Genomic DNA, 17,515 nt, shown 5'->3' on the forward strand with positions numbered 1-17,515 from the left:
CCTTTGATAGCAATATCTAAGTTACTGCTGGTCAGTACTTCACCAAACTTGCATGGATGGTGTGTCTTATGATACTGATGCACCAGACAGGCTTGAATGCTGAATCTGAGCTATAGGTTTCGGATGCTGGAAGTGGTTAAGGTTTTAAGAGCTGGTTAAAGTTTTTGTTGCAGGTGCCCTCTGAAGATAATTTCTTAGTTACTACTGGTCCTTACTTCACCAAACTTGTATGGTTGGTGCGTCTTATGATACTGATGCACCTGACAGGCTTGAATGCTGAATCTGAGCCATAGGTTTTGGATGCTTGAGGAGGTTAAGGTTTTTAGAGCTGGTTAAAGTTTTTTGAGCAGGTACCCTCTAATGTTATGTCTTAGCTACGCCTAGTCATAACTTCATCAAACTTGTGTGGATGGTGCGTCTTATTATACTGATGCACCTGAATGGCTTGAATTCTGAATCTGAGCCATAGGTTTCGGATGCTGGAGGAGGTTAAGGTTTTAAAAGCTGGTTAAAGTTCTTGAAACAAGTGCCCTCTGATGATGACATCTTAGTTATTACTTGTCCTAACTTCACCAGACTTCCATGGATGGTGTGTTTTATGATACTGATGCACCTGACAGGCTTGAACAATGCTGAGTCTGAGCTATAGGTTTCGGATGCTGGATAAGGTTAAGTTTTTTTTAACAGGTCACATGTTACATAGATAATAGTACTATTTCAAACTTATATAGTTGATTAAACTGTAATATGAAAGAATCGCAGAGGAAGCTTCAGATGCAGAGCTTGATCTAAAAAATATATCTTAGTTATTACAGGTCCTAACTTCACCAAACTTGAATGAATGGCGTCTTATAATACAGATGCACATGATAGGCATGAATGCTGAATCTGAGCCTTAGGTTGCGGATGCTGGAGGAGGTTAAAGTTTTAATTGCTGGTGCCCTCTGATGATGATATCTTGGTTATTACTGGTCCTAACTTCACCAAACTTGCATGGGTGATGCGTCTTATGATACTGATGCACCTGACAGGCTTGAATGCTGAATCTGAGCCATATGTTACGGATGCTGGATGAGGTTTAGTTTTTTGGAACAGGTCACATGTGTAATAGCTAGATGATAGCTTGCATAGTTGATTTAACTATATTATAAATGAAACGCAGAGGTTGCTTCAGATGCAGAGCCTGATCTCAATTATCAACGATGTTAAAGAAATCTACCTCAATTAAACCTGCTTGATAGAAAGATGAGGTTGTTGTTAAATGATATAACATGATTCCTATGATTAAGTATTGTATGATATGAAACACTATTGTTTAATATGATACAATATAATATCATATGTTATATTGTAAAAAGTTATATGATACAATATAATATTGTATCAATTTTTTTGATATTTTATGATATGATATTGTATCATGATATTGTTCTGTATAGTATTGTATTTTATGATACATTCTACTACATCTGTATGTTGGTAACAAATTTCTGTCACATTCTTCTTAAATTGGCAACTATTATTTATACAGTTGCTTGAGATTTTAACACACTCATTGTATAGGCATATGACATATGGTGGGAGTCGTTTTTGTACAAATTAGATGTCACTTTCCTATGAAATGACAAATGTTTCTTAGACTTGAATTTAAAATAAATTTTCATTACAGTTTTCTCAGAAATTGCTCATCGCAGATGCAAGAGATTTTAACACATGTACTCTTTGTTTATAGTGGTAGGCATTCCATTTAATGGGATTCATTTTTGAGCACATCTAATGTCCACTTTCTGTTACATTATGACTGTGTTTATTTTGTATATTCACATCAGGGTGGGGTATAACTAGTGAGTACAGTGTATTGACTCACAGATTTCTTGTTGTTTTAGACAAACCATCTGCCCCTAAGGGACCATTCAGTGTGTCCAATCTCACTGCTTCATCTGCTGACTTGAATGGAAGCCAACAACAAAAGATAACGGTTCTCCAGTCACAGGCTATGTTATTGAGTCCAGACCTAGCACCAGAGCAAGATGGAGCAAAGTGGCTAAGATGGATGACAACACCACCAAATACTCTCCCAAAGACCTCATTGACTATCTGTTCAGGGTGTCTGCTGTTAATGAGGAGGGACAAGTCTCACCACTAGAGACCAAAGAACCTGTGAGACTTAAGAGGAAGATAGGTAAGAGCTTACATATGTTGAAATGTATGCTTAAGTGTGTAAGATAATGTATGATTACTGGTTAAATATCTTTGTTTCTCTTTAGATGTTCTAACTTCACCAAGACAAGTCAAAGTGTCTAAACTTGGTCCCGATTTTGTGACACTGGATTGGAAATCACTGTCTTCAGATGGAGGCTTCAAGGTGACAGGGTATGTGGTGAAGCAGAAGAGAGGCTCTGATGGTGACTGGGAGGAGGTGGCCACTCTAAAGGCCATTGAGACGTCTTACAAGGTCCCCAAACTTGATGAAGACCAAGAGTATTTCTTTTCTATAACTGCCCTGAACCAGAACGGACAAGGAGAAACCTGTGAACTGGACACGTCTGTTGTTCCAAAGAGACCTCCAGGTAAACTTGAGCTAAAACTCATTGTTTAAGCACTTCATACACTGTATTTACAAAGCTTGGTGTATGAATAAGGCTAACCAAATTTTTGTATTTACATGATCTTTGATTAGGTCTGCCATAGGGTTGGATACCGGTACACGGTACCAATACCGTACCGAATACTTGCTTTAAAAATACCGGTAAAATACCGTTTCATTTAATACCGGTACTAATAACGGTATTTCTGTATCTTTGAAACCTTTTTATACAATTAAAATGATTTTAAAAAACGATTACAGACTCGCTAAAATCGAATTCTCCGCGCATTAAAAGGATAGGCTAATTAACGAAATATGAGCTTTCTCATTCTTAGTACGATCCTTGATTCAACTGCCAATACTATAATAAGTCAATACATAAATTTTAAAAAAAACTAATATACATTTACAATGATAGTTTTTAATTTTATTCTGACAATAAATGTAAATTAAAAAGACAAAATAGCGCAAAAGTTTTTTTTTTAAAATTCCGTTCTATTTTCTGATGTTTCGTCAATTAGTGCGACCAAACAATGGCTGACAACCGGGTAAACGCGCTCGGCTGTTTAGTCTCATTTCAGTAGGAAATCAGATGGTGGTGTTTGCAACAATTGCCAGTTATTTTGCCTGGGAAAAGGGGAAAACACAAGGAACTTTACTAAACATTTGAGAATCAGATTCAATTTATTTGTCTGTTAATCTTTTATTAAAAGATCGGAGCATAAACATAGTTTGTAAACTCATATGTTATTGTAAATATATTATAATAGTTATTATTATTTCCAAATGATAATACCCTTTATGTGACGTGTGAATTTATTTATGTATGTCTTTTTATCTACATGTAAATCTTATTATAGGTTTATTGTTTTTGTTTGTTCATTGGATATGTTTGGACGACAAGTGTTACGTAATAGCAGGTGCTAAGTCTTGGTCTTATTTGCTAAATTTAACTGTCCTGTGTTATGCAAAAATTTTAACCAATCAGAGCAGCCCCATAGGTCGCGTATTTGTTTGTCTCTGGGTCAATGTTCTATTTTTAAATCGATTCTGAGAATTTGTTAGGATTCGACCAATCAGCGTGGCTTCTCATATCACGTGACTTTGTTGTTTGTTTGTAAATTAGAGGAGAAGCCACGCTCAAATAGGCTTAGAATTATTTTCGACAAAAAGTTGACATACCGATAATGTAACCACCTACAAGTAGGACTCATTTCTAAAGACAGTTTTAGGAAGGATTTCTTCCCCTTTATCAGTGAGTTATACTTTGTGTTTTGATTCATATCGGTACAGTTAAAACCGTGGGAGAGTGACTCGTCACAACATGGCCGATCCCGCTCCGAATCGCCTCGGGATTTGTTTACTTGGACATTCTTTTATTTCTCGTTTGGGACGATATTTGACTTCTCATCCTGACCTGATGAACTTACGTTTATATCGTGAACAGTACGATGTGATTATCAGGGCCCGTGGTGGTTTGAGGATAGCAAGTTTGGCACATTCTAGGGATTTATTGACTTTTGAGGTGACACCGGATATTTGTTTTTTACAAATTGGCGAGAACGACGTTTTGTCATTTAATGTGGACACTATCGTACGTGACATTGTTGCTCTTGCGTCGTTCATTCGTTCTGGTATTGGGATAAGGACAGTGATCATCGGACAATTACTGCGGCGTCAACCTTGGGCTTCATCGTCGGATTTTAACAACAGGATTGTGGCCATCAATGTCAAGTTAAAAACCCAGACGTCATCACTAGATGGGGTTTACTTCTGGCAGCATCGTGGATTCTGGCAAGATTTGTCATTTTTGTGCCGTGACGGGGTGCACCTTCGCTGCTCAACTTCAACGCTCCATGTTGTGACCTCCTCTCCCATGCACCGTTTTTGGCGGAGTGTTCGTTCTGCCATACTACAACACAGGCACTTATAGGCCAGTATTGTCTTATGTAATATGTTTATATTCTAAACTGTTCTTTCATTGCATTAAATCAGGGTAATGTTATATTATGAAATACCTCTTTAATAACACTTTCATGTTTACTGTCGGAATGAAAGCTATATAGTAGCCATTGGGTAACAATTTTCTTTGTATTGAGGGACTTTACTCATTACAATTGATCTTATACATTGGCATCATGTTGCGGGACCATACGCAGTGTATATAATGTTGCAGGACCATATGCAACAATTACATAACTATGTTTACATGTTGCGGGACCATACGCATCATGGTGTAATTTTTGTTTGTGCGGGACCATACGCATTATTACAATTGTTTTTTGCGGGACCAAACGCATCTCCAGTGTTCACATATTACATGGCTTTGCATATCTTTGTAAATTGTTATTTTGTACGGCATCAGAGTCTAAGTTTTCATGCAACTTAAGTATGGGGTATTTGCAATGAAACAAATATACTAAGAACCCTGCACCTTATGTACAATACTTAGCAGAGTGTTTCTCCTCTGGTTATCACAAAACCACACTTTGATCTCAGCGCAGATTGTTTATATTGACTTGCATTAAATTTACAATCAATTATATCTGGGATACTTAATTTGTGTACTGCATATTGATTGACATACAGCCCAATTCAGATATGTCCTGAACTGTCTGTGGAACGTCTCAATATGTTTCAAAGAATTTCTCTTGGTCTGTAAATTTAAATATATATCAAATATTTTAATTTTCGACTCTATATTCAGATTAATCATGCCACCAAAGAGAGGACAGAAGTCCCTTGGCCCCCCAGCAAACAAAAGACGGAGGTTGGCCAATCCTACCAGAGAAAGCACGGACATACAGACTGTAACAGCCGTACAACCCCAACCTTCAGCTATTGACTATGATAAGTTGGCCCTGGCTATTATTAAACACTCCACCCCAGTGAATGAGGTAGAAAACTCAGTGCAGCAGGAAGTCCCATCGACTGGTCGACCAATGAACACTGCGAATGGAGAGTCAACCGCTACGGCCAATACCGGTAATCAAACTTCAGCCATCTTAGGCCCTTCATCTGTCCAACCAGAGGATCAGACGGCCAATGTGTCTGCTGCAGGATTAAACGCCCTTCTTGACAGTGTATTCACAGGTGAGCCAGCAAGGCCAATTGAATTGTCAAATCCGGCTGCCATCATTTCTGATGGTATTCCTTTATCTTCATCTGTGTCAATCAAAATCAAATCAAAAGTATGGAATAATGAATTTATTGATTTCCGCACTCTTTTGAGTACTAGAGAAGAACCATTAAGTGTTTCAATTTCTTCGGGTGTCATTAACTTACATCAGGGTCCTAAGTTTAAAACCCCAATTTCCATTACTCAATGGACTGATGCTTTTTTCATATTCGCAGCCGTTTACATTGAGAAATACCCAACAGAGGCCCCCCATTTACTTAAATATGGGCACACAATTAGAGAAATTCACCAGCTTCATGGTGATAATGCTTTTAGGTCATATGACGAACAGTTTCGAAAACTTAAAGAGTCCCTGAATGTTCCATGGCAGAACACAATCCAAGAATTGCGTTTAAAAGCTGCAACAAATACTAGAACATTCTCCCCTAAATTTACACAAAATTCAAGTCAGCCCTTTCGGAGTAGATTCTGTTTTCAATACAACAGGGGAGAACGCTGCACTAGAAATCCCTGTTCCTTTCGACATGCTTGCATGCAATGTAGGGGAAACCACCCAAAATCAAAATGCTTTGAATCATCTAAGCAGCTCAATTTCAGTACTCAAACAAAACCTCCCAACACCAATCAAGGTAAAAAATTTGCTTGAAGTTCTTCAAGGTTATGACGAAGAGAAACTTAGGGTGTTACAAGAGGGTTTTTCATATGGTTTTCATTTAGGATGTACAGATCTCCCAAGTTCAAAAGTTTCCCGTAATCATAAAAGCGCAGTTGAACATCCTTCAGTCATACAAGATTTTATAGCTCAAGGTAGAGAATTAGGCAGAATAGCTGGCCCCTTTCCCTTCCCTCCATTTACTCAATTTGTTTCCTCGCCATTAGGTGTTGTTCCAAAATCAGAACCGGGAAAATTCCGTGTCATTCATGATTTGTCTTTTCCAAAGAGTAATTCAGTAAACTCAATGATACCAGAAGAGAATTCTAAAGTCACATATGATTCAATAGATGATATAACTGCTCTTCTTAGAAAGTTTGGTCAAGGTGCATTAATGGCAAAAACAGACATTCAAGATGCCTTTCGTATCATTCCAATACATCCTGATGACTACAAACTCTTGGGTTTTTCTTGGGAAAATAGTTTTTACTATGATAAATGTCTTCCTATGGGGGCTAGTAGTTCATGTCAGATTTTTGAATTTCTGAGTTGTGGTTTACAGTGGGCTATGTGTGAAAAGTTTGCAACAGCAGGAATGTCTCACATGCTGGATGATTTCTTTTTTATTGGGCCAAAAGATTCTTTGAAATGTCAGTCTGATTTAGATACATTTTTATTGATCTGTGAGAAATCAGGCATACCTATAAAAGCGGAAAAAACAGTTTCACCTACTACGGTTTTGACCATTTATGGAATTGAAATTGATTCTGTGGCTTTAATCTGCCGTTTGCCTGATCTTAAGCTAATTAAAATGCGCGAGTGTTTGCGATTGGCTAAACGAAAACGAACGATGACCTTAAAAGAACTGCAATTTTTGATAGGCCTTTTAAACTTTGCATGTTTAGTAGTTGTTCCTGGTCGAACCTTTTTACGTCGCCTCATAGACTTGACCTGTGGCATTTCACAGCCTCATCATCACATTCACCTGAATTGTGAGGCAAGGGCAGATTTAGATATGTGGTCTCATTTTCTGGAGAACTACAATGGAAAATCTGTTCTTTTACCAGAAATTTGGTCATCCTCGGACAAGGAACTATTGTTCACTGATGCATCAGGTTCTCTAGGCTTTGCAGCAGTTTTAGGTTCACAATGGTTTGCGTTAAGTTGGGAAAAAGTACCAAATTTAGCAAAATGTCAGATAGCAATCAAAGAGTTGTTTCCTATTGTTGTAGCTTTGGAACTTTGGGGCACAGTTTTGGAAAATAAGAAAATTCTATTTATGACAGACAATATGGCCATTGTACATGCCATAAATAAACAAACTTGTAAAGATAAAGCTCTCATGAAACTTATTCGTCGGTTAGTACTTCAAGCACTCTCACACAACATTCTGTTTAGGGCAAAACATATCGCAGGAAAATCTAATACATTGGCAGATCACTTGTCACGTTTTAAATTTCAGGAAGCTTTCCAGGTAGCTCCACACCTCAACCTCACACAGACCAAAGTACCGCACAGACTTTTAGTCATTTGACACCAATTAGCAAAAAGCTCTTAGCATCTGCTTTGTCCACCTCTTCTGCAATGGCATATCGCAGAAGTTGGAATCTTTTATTGGGTTGGAAACCTCAACTTTCACTTCCAATTTCAGTAGTTGATGTATGTAACTTTATTGGCCAATTATTTATTGATAACTATTCTCCCAGCACCATTTTCTCACATATATCAGCCATCAGTTATGTACACAAAATTTTCAATTTACCTGACCCAACACAAGCCTTTGTGACAAAAAAAATTTTAAAAGGTTGTCAGGCCATTGGCCAGAGAAAGGATACCAGATTGCCCATAACTGCCCCGATCCTTCAAAAATTACTTTCCGCTTTAGAACACACTGTTTCACAGTACCCCACCAGGCTTCTGCTCCGTGCAGTTTTTCTCTTAGCTTTCCATGCATTCCTCAGATTAGGAGAAATTACAGTTAAATCTCTAAAATCCAAGCATCAAGTATTGCAGAGGTCAGATGTCACATTCAATCAAAGTTCATTAAGTGAAGTACAAATCATTATGAGGGACTACAAAACAAATAAACATAAATCCCCACTTATTATTTCAATCCAAGCAGGTCCAGATTCTGCTTATTGCCCAGTAAAAGCACTACACAATTACCTGCAATTGTTTCAACACACATCAGGCCCGTTATTTCAAACTTTGGATGGCCTACCAATCACATACTCTATGATTACCTCCCATCTTAGATCCGCCATTCAATTTATTGGTCTTAGCACGGAACATTTTAAGGGCCATAGTTTCAGAATTGGGGCAGCAACACATGCAGCTTCTCTAGGTTTCTCAGACCAAGTCATTCAAAAATTAGGTCGGTGGAATTCTGATGCTTTTAAACACTACATTCGGATACAGTCATTTAAACTCTGATCATTTTATTAAACCTCAATTGCAGTGTATTCTTATAATCTACAGTACAGAAGTTTTCTGCTGTCCCTTGTAGGTTCATTATTATTATTATCAAGTCAGTACAGAAGTTTTCTGCTGTCCCTGTTAGGTTCATTATCATCATCAAGTCAGTACAGAAGTTTTCTGCTGACACATTTTCCCCCATCATTTTGTTACTGATGTTGCTTTGCTGGCCGCCACGTTTATGTACTGTACAATATGATATTGCTTTTAGTCTTGACAATGTACTTCACATGCTTTTTATAATTTTTCTGTCACCATGATACAGTGTCAATTCATCAGAACACTGTGTCGTGATGATAAATGTTTATACTATGTACGGTATATAATTGGACATTGTTAGCGATGTGGCTTTGCTAGCCATCACGTTTAGCAAAAACTGCAAAATGTGAGATTGATGTGACATGACAATGTATTTTACATCCTTTGTATCGTTTTTCTGTCAACATGATACTGTGCCATTTATTAGAACTGTGTGTCCTGATGAAATATACTTTTGATGTTGCTAATCCTTTGAATATGTTTATGTCTTATGTTACATGAACTTCCCTGTAGTAGTATAAATTATTGTAAACCAAAGAACAAAGACTACTTGTTGGTACAGAAATATTCTGCTTTCAAGTTATATGTACTTTCTTACTACTTTTAATTACAAGATATACCCTATATGTCTAATATTTTGTTTTGTATAACCCTACTCCTGGGTCTGTAAATTTTGTATATATGTTCCTACTTTATTTCGTTTTAACAAACAACTTTTATTTCTTAACGTTATTATTAGCCAAAACTCCTTTGGGTGGGGGGATCCAATTTGCAATTGGATTGTGGCGTTTTTTATATTTTGTATATCCCACCCTTTTTTGATGATTGGCCTATCAGGGCCATACTTTTCTATGTTTTTTATGTAGGGGGTCAGATGCTATATTATATGTTGCCAAATATTTTGAAAATGTATCAGCGGTGTTTTTCTAGTCCCGTCTGACCCCCTCAATATTTACTGTTTTTTAGATATTCGTCATTTATTTGAATAAATGGCCTATTTTCATCTTCAACTATGTTATGTGTTTCTATTTTCATCAAAAAATCTAGTGCAGTCGTCTTGTCTCTTAATAACAAAGGAACATAAAATAGTTATTATTATTTCCAAATGATAATACCCTTTATGTGACGTGTGAATTTATTTATGTATGTCTTTTTATCTACATGTAAATCTTATTATAGGTTTATTGTTTTTGTTTGTTCATTGGATATGTTTGGACGACAAGTGTTACGTAATAGCAGGTGCTAAGTCTTGGTCTTATTTGCTAAATTTAACTGTCCTGTGTTATGCAAAAATTTTAACCAATCAGAGCAGCCCCATAGGTCGCGTATTTGTTTGTCTCTGGGTCAATGTTCTATTTTTAAATCGATTCTGAGAATTTGTTAGGATTCGACCAATCAGCGTGGCTTCTCATATCACGTGACTTTGTTGTTTGTTTGTAAATTAGAGGAGAAGCCACGCTCAAATAGGCTTAGAATTATTTTCGACAAAAACCCTCCATCCACCCCTTTCTTCCACCTTATGTTTTAATTTAACTTTAATTATGTTTGCGTTTTTTATATTTTGTATATCCCACCCTTTTTTGATGATTGGCCTATCAGGGCCATACTTTTCTATGTTTTTTATGTAGGGGGTCAGATGCTATATTATATGTTGCCAAATATTTTGAAAATGTATCAGCGGTGTTTTTCTAGTCCCGTCTGACCCCCTCAATATTTACTGTTTTTTAGATATTCGTCATTTATTTGAATAAATGGCCTATTTTCATCTTCAACTATGTTATGTGTTTCTATTTTCATCAAAAAATCTAGCGCAGTCGTCTTGTCTCTTAATAACAAAGGAACATAAATACTATCTTTATAAATTATAACACTGAAAGATAAAAAAAAAATAATTATCATTCTCATTTATTGAGGTCTAGTACCGTATCGTTAAAAATACCTATCATTTCAAAAATACCGGTATGGTATCGTGATCATTCATCCTTAACGGTATCCAACCCTAGTCTGCCATCAAAAGCACTGGGTTTATTTAGTCTGTAACAATGCCATTTCATGAAAACGTTTTCAATACACATCATGTATTTTGAGTACTTTGATTTTTTTCTGTTGTTGAGATTTCTTTTCAAATGCATATAAAAAGTGTATTTTATGTGCATTTTCAGAAAAACCGTCGCCACCAGTTGGTCCAGTCATACTCTCAGACATTCAGAAAACCTCTTTGGTGTTAGCCTGGAAACCCAGCAAGAATGATGGCAGATCTCCTCTAACAGCTTACTATATTGAAATGAGGGACCTTAATAATGGATCCTGGTCTGCAGTCACCAAAGTGACCCCAGACATCACCAGCTACTGTTTCTTATGATTTTGTTTTAAGATTGTCTAGAAATGGTGTTTGGAACTGGAGATAAAGAAGATCCCCCAAGCAAAGAACTTAAAAGGTACAGAGGTATTTGTCTGAATTAAAACAGAAAGTAAACAAAAAAACTAAAGTATAAGCTTCTGCCATACAAAATAGCCATGCAGAGAGTAATGCATGTTTATGTATTTTTGAAGCTGGGTTTTATGTCAATATGTTATTTGATTAAGGCAGTTGAACTTGTAAGTTGTAATTTGTTGTGTTACTTCCAGCTTTGAAAAGAATAAGTGGAAAAAGAAAACCTAATGAACAGCAGCTGAGAAAGCAGCAGTTAAGAGGCAAATGGGCCAGTTTTTAAATCTAAGGACCCTGCCAAAAAAAGACTGTGACCTGGCTCTTCAAAAAGAAGAGAGTTTGAAAAATTGAACCTGGAAACAAGTCAAAGACTTTGTTAGAAGTACAAACTTGAAGCTACTTAAACAGTAGGATTCAAAAATGAAATGTATGAAGTTCTTAGTGTAAATTGACTTGTTTCTATAATGAAAAGAAATTTTATAATATTCAGAACTAGAGACAGATCAGAAATGTAGTATATGTGCATTGATTTACTTGTTAGTTTTCTAGAGAGAGAGACAGAGGAGCTTTTGCTTTAAAAGTAATTTTTAGTATCTTTATAATGATTTTGAATATTCATTGTAATAGTGGTTGTCTTATGAAGAAATTTTTATGACAAGTAAAATAAAGCTGTAAGCTCTGCTGTTAGCCTTCATGATACACATAAACCTGATAAAAGCCTTTTTATAGTGACAGACTTGGTGTCTCATGTATATCATGTTGGACTGCCTAGTGACATGAATGCTAAAAAAATGATGAAAATAATGCCAGATCTTAGCTGTTATATACATGTATTTAATGATCTTTCCATATGAAATATTTACTACATATATGTACAATATCCTTAAGGATTTAACCATTTCATGCTCTGTTTTGCATGTACATGAAGTTAAAATGAAGGTGAATTTGGAATGATAAAGATCTACAGCAAGAGCGTAGTTGGCTAAGCTATTGTTAATTACGGTAAATGAATTCAGTCAATGTTATCTATTTTATATTAAGAATGAATTTGCTATGCTTAGTGTTCAATTAGCTCTTGTTGATAAAGTAAATGTTATTAAAGTTGTATTTTGCCATTTAGTGTGATTTTCGTTTTGATTTCTTTTTAGGTCATTCTTTTTAAAACTAGTAAAGAAATGCATTTATTTATAATAATTTTTAGGTATAATAAAGTTTTGGGGATATAGGAATCACCTTGTCTGTCCGTCTGTCTGTGCAATCATTTAGGACCATATCTTTCTAATGGAGGAACATTACAATTCCCCACTTCACACAAAGGTTGCTTACAACCTGAGGGTGTGTTGTGATCTTGACCCAAGGTCATTTGTGCAAGTACAAGATCACTGGAAAGAAAATTGTATAATTTGTGTCTGGTCTTTATCTTTCTTATGGAAAAACAAGGGAAGTCCCTACTCCATAAAAAGATTGCATATGACCTGAGGGTGTGTCATGATCTTGACCCAAGGTCGTTTGTGCATGTTGAAGGTCACTCCAAAAAATTGCATAATTCATGTCTAGGCCATATATTTTGTAATGGATAATGATTAGAAGCTGAAACTTGACACATGGATTGCCTGTGACCTGAAAATATCTCATGACCTTGAGCTTTTGTCATTTGTGGTTCAAGGTTACTGGAAGAAAAATGGTGTATCCATTAATTAAAACTTTTTGATAAAGACGAGTAAATTCTTCATTAATACATTAGGCTTTTAATACCCCGCAACTTTGGTAAATCATATTTACCGAGTTCCTTCCCATATTGAAACTGCCGTTTCTATTCTATAACATTATATGATTGCCTAAAATGTCCTGCTTTTGTTACTATACCCCAGGGGTGCGTTTTACTACAGAACTAGCGACTAAGTCGTAAATCTGTTAAGTCTCACAAAATGAATCTCAACAAATGGAATTGTTACGTTAACACTCCTGTCAAACAGTTTCAATATTTTAGGAACAGTGTATTTTTTTCTGGCATTAACTTAAAATTCTAAATAAATTTTGCATTATGTGCATTTTTAATTTTGGTCATATTTTTTAAGTTCTTTTGTTAAGCGCGGCCTTTTATATTTTTGTGTAGAACAGCAAAAAAAAATTCATAGCGGGGGTTATCATTTGTGAGCTTGCTCAAAGTATCGCTAATTTAACATGAAACTGTCATGCGATCAACTATATATCAATGCGTTAATTACAAGAAATTTAGAGATTACGTAATAAATTTGTATTGTTTATAGGCAGATGAGGACCTATTACAGACTCTAGTCTCGTAAGTTTTGCCCCACGTTTTAATCTAAGTTAAAGGAAATCTTTTATGAAAATATATATATTTACATACATGTACATGTATTATGAAAAAAAGTACTTGGGCTTACAAGATAGTGCAGATGCCAATTGGTTTAATCACAAAATGCAATTTTTAAATTTCTATTTAGATTTACTTCTATAAATTCAATTGCAAACCTCTAGGCTCTTCTGTGGATTGAAAACTGTAACAGTATTAATAATAATAACCACATTTTAATGTGCATGGTCACAGCTCGGCTGGGTAAAGAACAAATAACCATTTTTTAGGCAAACTTCTTTTTGCCTGTGTGTGTATGTGCAATGAAGTCCTCATTTGTCCGCGTGTGTATCAAATTGGCCTTATTTGACTGTGAGTATATTAAAGTCCCCATTTGACAATTTGTGTATCAATTTGAGCTCCACCCATGACTCCATGAGTGATCATAAAGTTACGCATGTTTATGTCAAACGAATTAAATCGACGCTGTCGATCAAACCGGTACTTAAAATGCATGTACATGTTGTACATGTACTTTTCCAGCACACAATAGAAAAACTATTCCGGAAAAATAAGTTAACTATAGGACCAAAAGATAAGCCATGGTTTGATTCAGCTTTGCGTAATGAAATTACATGTATAATAAGAAAAATCTTCTAAACGTCAACAACAACAACCCCCCCCCCCCCCCCCGTAATTTGCAAAAGAAATTAAAGATTTTCTACACATTGAGGTTTTTAAATTCCTACTTCCATGCAGTGTAATAACACATTGCCTTGATTAATATAGCAGGGGTATGTTGTTTACATCGATTTCTCATTGCTCATTTTGAGAGCCTGTTTTCTACATGTATATGAGCGCATTTATTTTAATGTTTCAAGTTTTCGTAAATATGGTTAATGAAAACAGTTACATTAATCATTCACATCCATGGAATAAATTGAAACAGCCGTGCGTTCATTTGTTTTTTTATTTAAAAAGTGCAAAATCTTGTGTGCGTGTCTCTATTAGGTGCCTTGTTTACGAATTTCAACCCGTCTTGCCCTCATGAATAACAATCACGTGCACGTGATTCAACTCTATTCACATTCACGCTTTTAGCATACCTATTCCACATCGTGATCGAAAATCAAATCACGTCATGTCTCGTCAAAATCCTTTTTGTGGGTGCAGTTTGATGCATTGGACAAGGAGGACCCTATCAAATATTGGTACTGCCAGTTCAAGTCTGGAGCACGCTTAGTGAGCAGCTGTGCGCATGTTGCATAAGTACGCATGCTGCATCAGTACTGTGAAAATTTCTGAAAAGAAATGTTCAAAAAATACAATAAATCTGAAAACCTTTTAGAGGTCAAACTAACCATCACATCCACCTAATATTTTAGATAAAATTTGTTTAGCTATAAACCCATGTGTTATATCCAAACTAATTAAAATAGAATATTTTCCTATACTTTTAAGTAGAGCTCTTCTTCTAAAGGAGATCAGTACATTTTATAAATGACCCGGTACATCGAGTCCTCTTAATACATGTATCTGTCTGTACTTTTATATGTTTAATGTAAATGTATGTGTAGGAGAGTTTATAGACATACTGATAGCAGGAGAAAATCTCATTTTCAGGCTCCTCCTGCAACAACTCCCTGCATGCTGTAAGCAGGTGATTCCCTCCAAGAATTATCATGGGGATATTCAAATCCTCTATCTGTTCCTGGTGGAATTCAGCAGGGTCCTTGACCTTTATAATTAATCAATAAGACTATCCATAAACAAATGATTTCTTTGTGTTGTTGCCAGTTTTAAAAAAGTTCTTTAAAAATAAAATCATGTAAAGTGCAATGGAAAAAAATACATTTATTGCATAATAATTCGTAGAAGATTTATTACCAAGGAAAAATCATATTTCCCGATAACAACCTGTATGTTTTAAGCAATTTGATCGTTTTCATCATTACCAGGGATGGGTCTAAGAGAGCTGGTAAAGTTGTAATAATGCTCCCGGGGGCTTGTCGAATACTTTTCTTTATTGTGGAGACCCAATTAACGTCCATAACTCTACATCTGCATTGAAGTAATATTTTTATGCAAAAACAAATACATGCTCAAAACAATACATTTAATACATATTTAATACATTTTACTTTTTTTTTTTCAAATTTTATTTTATCGACTAATATTTGCACGGAAGTTATTAATCTTCAGTTGTTTCATGAAAACTATATATTACATATACATGTACCTGTACTCTTCAGGAGCTACAGTCAGTCGATTTTCTTTAACTTTGAAGCAACCTTTAAAAAAGAAATTAATAGATTAATTTTATATTCCTGCAAATAACATACATTAACAAGGATATATGTACTATTGTTTCAGTTTACATTGGCTTTGCTCATTAGAACATTTCACTCTTTGGTGTTTGTGTGTGTTTGGGGAGGGGGGGGGTGACATGTGGTGTCTGGTAAGGGGAAGGTGGTGTGTGGAGATGTGCTGTTCACATACGTACCAATCTTTTTCTCACGAACAATTTCTTGCTCATAAGACAACACTGTGTCCTCTGGAAGGGTCAGGTCAGAAGCTTCGGACATCATCGTGCTTTTTGATCGCCTATTCTTTCCTCTTGTAGATTTTTTTTTGCCAATGGCAAAAAAATCTAACTTCTTAATAAATTCACCATTGCTGTGGGAGAGCGCCAAATCTTTTAGTTTATCATTTTCGCTGCATGGGGAATACTGAGATCGCGGTAAACGTTTCCCACTTTTGCTTCCAGCAAAGCGAATCTGAAAGGATATTGGAATCTGAAACTAGGAAGTTATGGTTATCGCAGTTCCTTATTCGCAATTCAAAAGTGCACTGCATTATAGAACGCGATTCGCAATTCATTTATTATTCAAGTTTTGGGGCCAAAAATTTTCATGGAAATCATCTTAGGGGTACACTACAACCGCTGTGAAAAAAAATGGTGGGCTGGTGCCGCCCGAACTCAATTGTTCACAGACCCTTTTTTATACATGTAAATGACGCACAAACGGTGGTAAACTACAGCCTCTGGGAAAATATTGTCATCTTTATTTTAGGAGGCAAATGGCCTAACGAATACAATATTTATTATAATGGGGTTTTAAGCTTTCATTATAATTGTGGGGAGGAGTTTAAGCATTGGACTTTAAATCTAAGGCTCCTAACACACATCATAATAATTATAACTAGTAGACTAATTAATTAGTAAATAAGAGAGAGAGAGAGAGATGGAGAGAGAGAGGAGAGAGAGAGAGAGGAGAGGGGGGAAGAGAGAGAGAGAGTCGGGGTTGAAGCATTTGAATCTAAATCGAGTGTCCATACATCACATCATAAATAAAAGAAAAACTAGTAAACCAATTAATTTGTAATTTAGAGAGAGAGAGAGAGAAAGAGAGAGAGAGAGGGGGGGGGGCTTGATGCACTGGACCCCTACAGCACATCATAACTAATAATAACTATAGTAGACTAATTAATAAGTAAATAAGATAGAGAGAGAGAGAGAGAGAGAGAGAGAGGGAGAGAGAGAGAGAGAGAGAGAGAGAGAGAGAGATTTTTCTTACTCACTTTTATGAGAAATAATATATCTCAATGACCAAATAGTTAAGAAAGTAGGTTTCGTTATAATACTATAGTTTATAAAACTTGCACGTAAATGTATGTTTTAAATAACACCCCCCCCCCCCCCCCCACATTTTTTAGTATGCTAAATACGCCACTGGATACGTTGGTACTCTGTGAACACACTGTTAATATTATAAGAATAGTCATCCAATCCCTCAGCGATCAATTTATTTTGTTATAATTGTTTTCATTCTAAATATATGAATTACCCACATTTATATTTCTTCAAAAATATT

At 35.8% G+C, this 17,515-nt stretch overlaps 2 protein-coding genes across 5 annotated transcripts; both read left to right on the forward strand.

Moving 5' to 3' along the window:
* Positions 1-1,948: 1,948 nt before the first annotated feature.
* On the forward strand, positions 1,949-11,322 carry LOC128171212 (twitchin-like). The gene is made up of 3 exons (XM_052836960.1): positions 1,949-2,182; positions 2,268-2,570; positions 11,055-11,322. Exons 1-3 carry the CDS (start codon positions 2,050-2,052, stop codon positions 11,252-11,254), a joined length of 636 nt encoding a protein of 211 aa, XP_052692920.1. The 5' UTR covers positions 1,949-2,049; the 3' UTR covers positions 11,255-11,322.
* On the forward strand, positions 3,359-10,667 carry LOC128171209 (integrase/recombinase xerD homolog). Of its 4 annotated transcripts, none has more exons than XM_052836957.1 (3): positions 3,359-4,536; positions 5,295-5,680; positions 7,841-10,667. In XM_052836957.1, the coding sequence occupies exons 2-3, from the start codon at positions 5,302-5,304 to the stop codon at positions 8,809-8,811; spliced, it is 1,350 nt and encodes a 449-aa protein (XP_052692917.1). In that variant the 5' UTR covers positions 3,359-4,536; positions 5,295-5,301; the 3' UTR covers positions 8,812-10,667. The 4 variants fall into 4 exon arrangements, with proteins under 4 accessions (XP_052692917.1, XP_052692916.1, XP_052692912.1 ...); XM_052836956.1 differs by having other exon boundaries at positions 3,359-4,520; XM_052836952.1 differs by having other exon boundaries at positions 5,295-10,667.
* Positions 11,323-17,515: the final 6,193 nt, after the last annotated feature.

Source organism: Crassostrea angulata, chromosome 2 (assembly GCF_025612915.1).
Source record: "Crassostrea angulata isolate pt1a10 chromosome 2, ASM2561291v2, whole genome shotgun sequence".
Taxonomy (NCBI): Eukaryota; Metazoa; Mollusca; class Bivalvia; order Ostreida; family Ostreidae; genus Magallana; species Magallana angulata.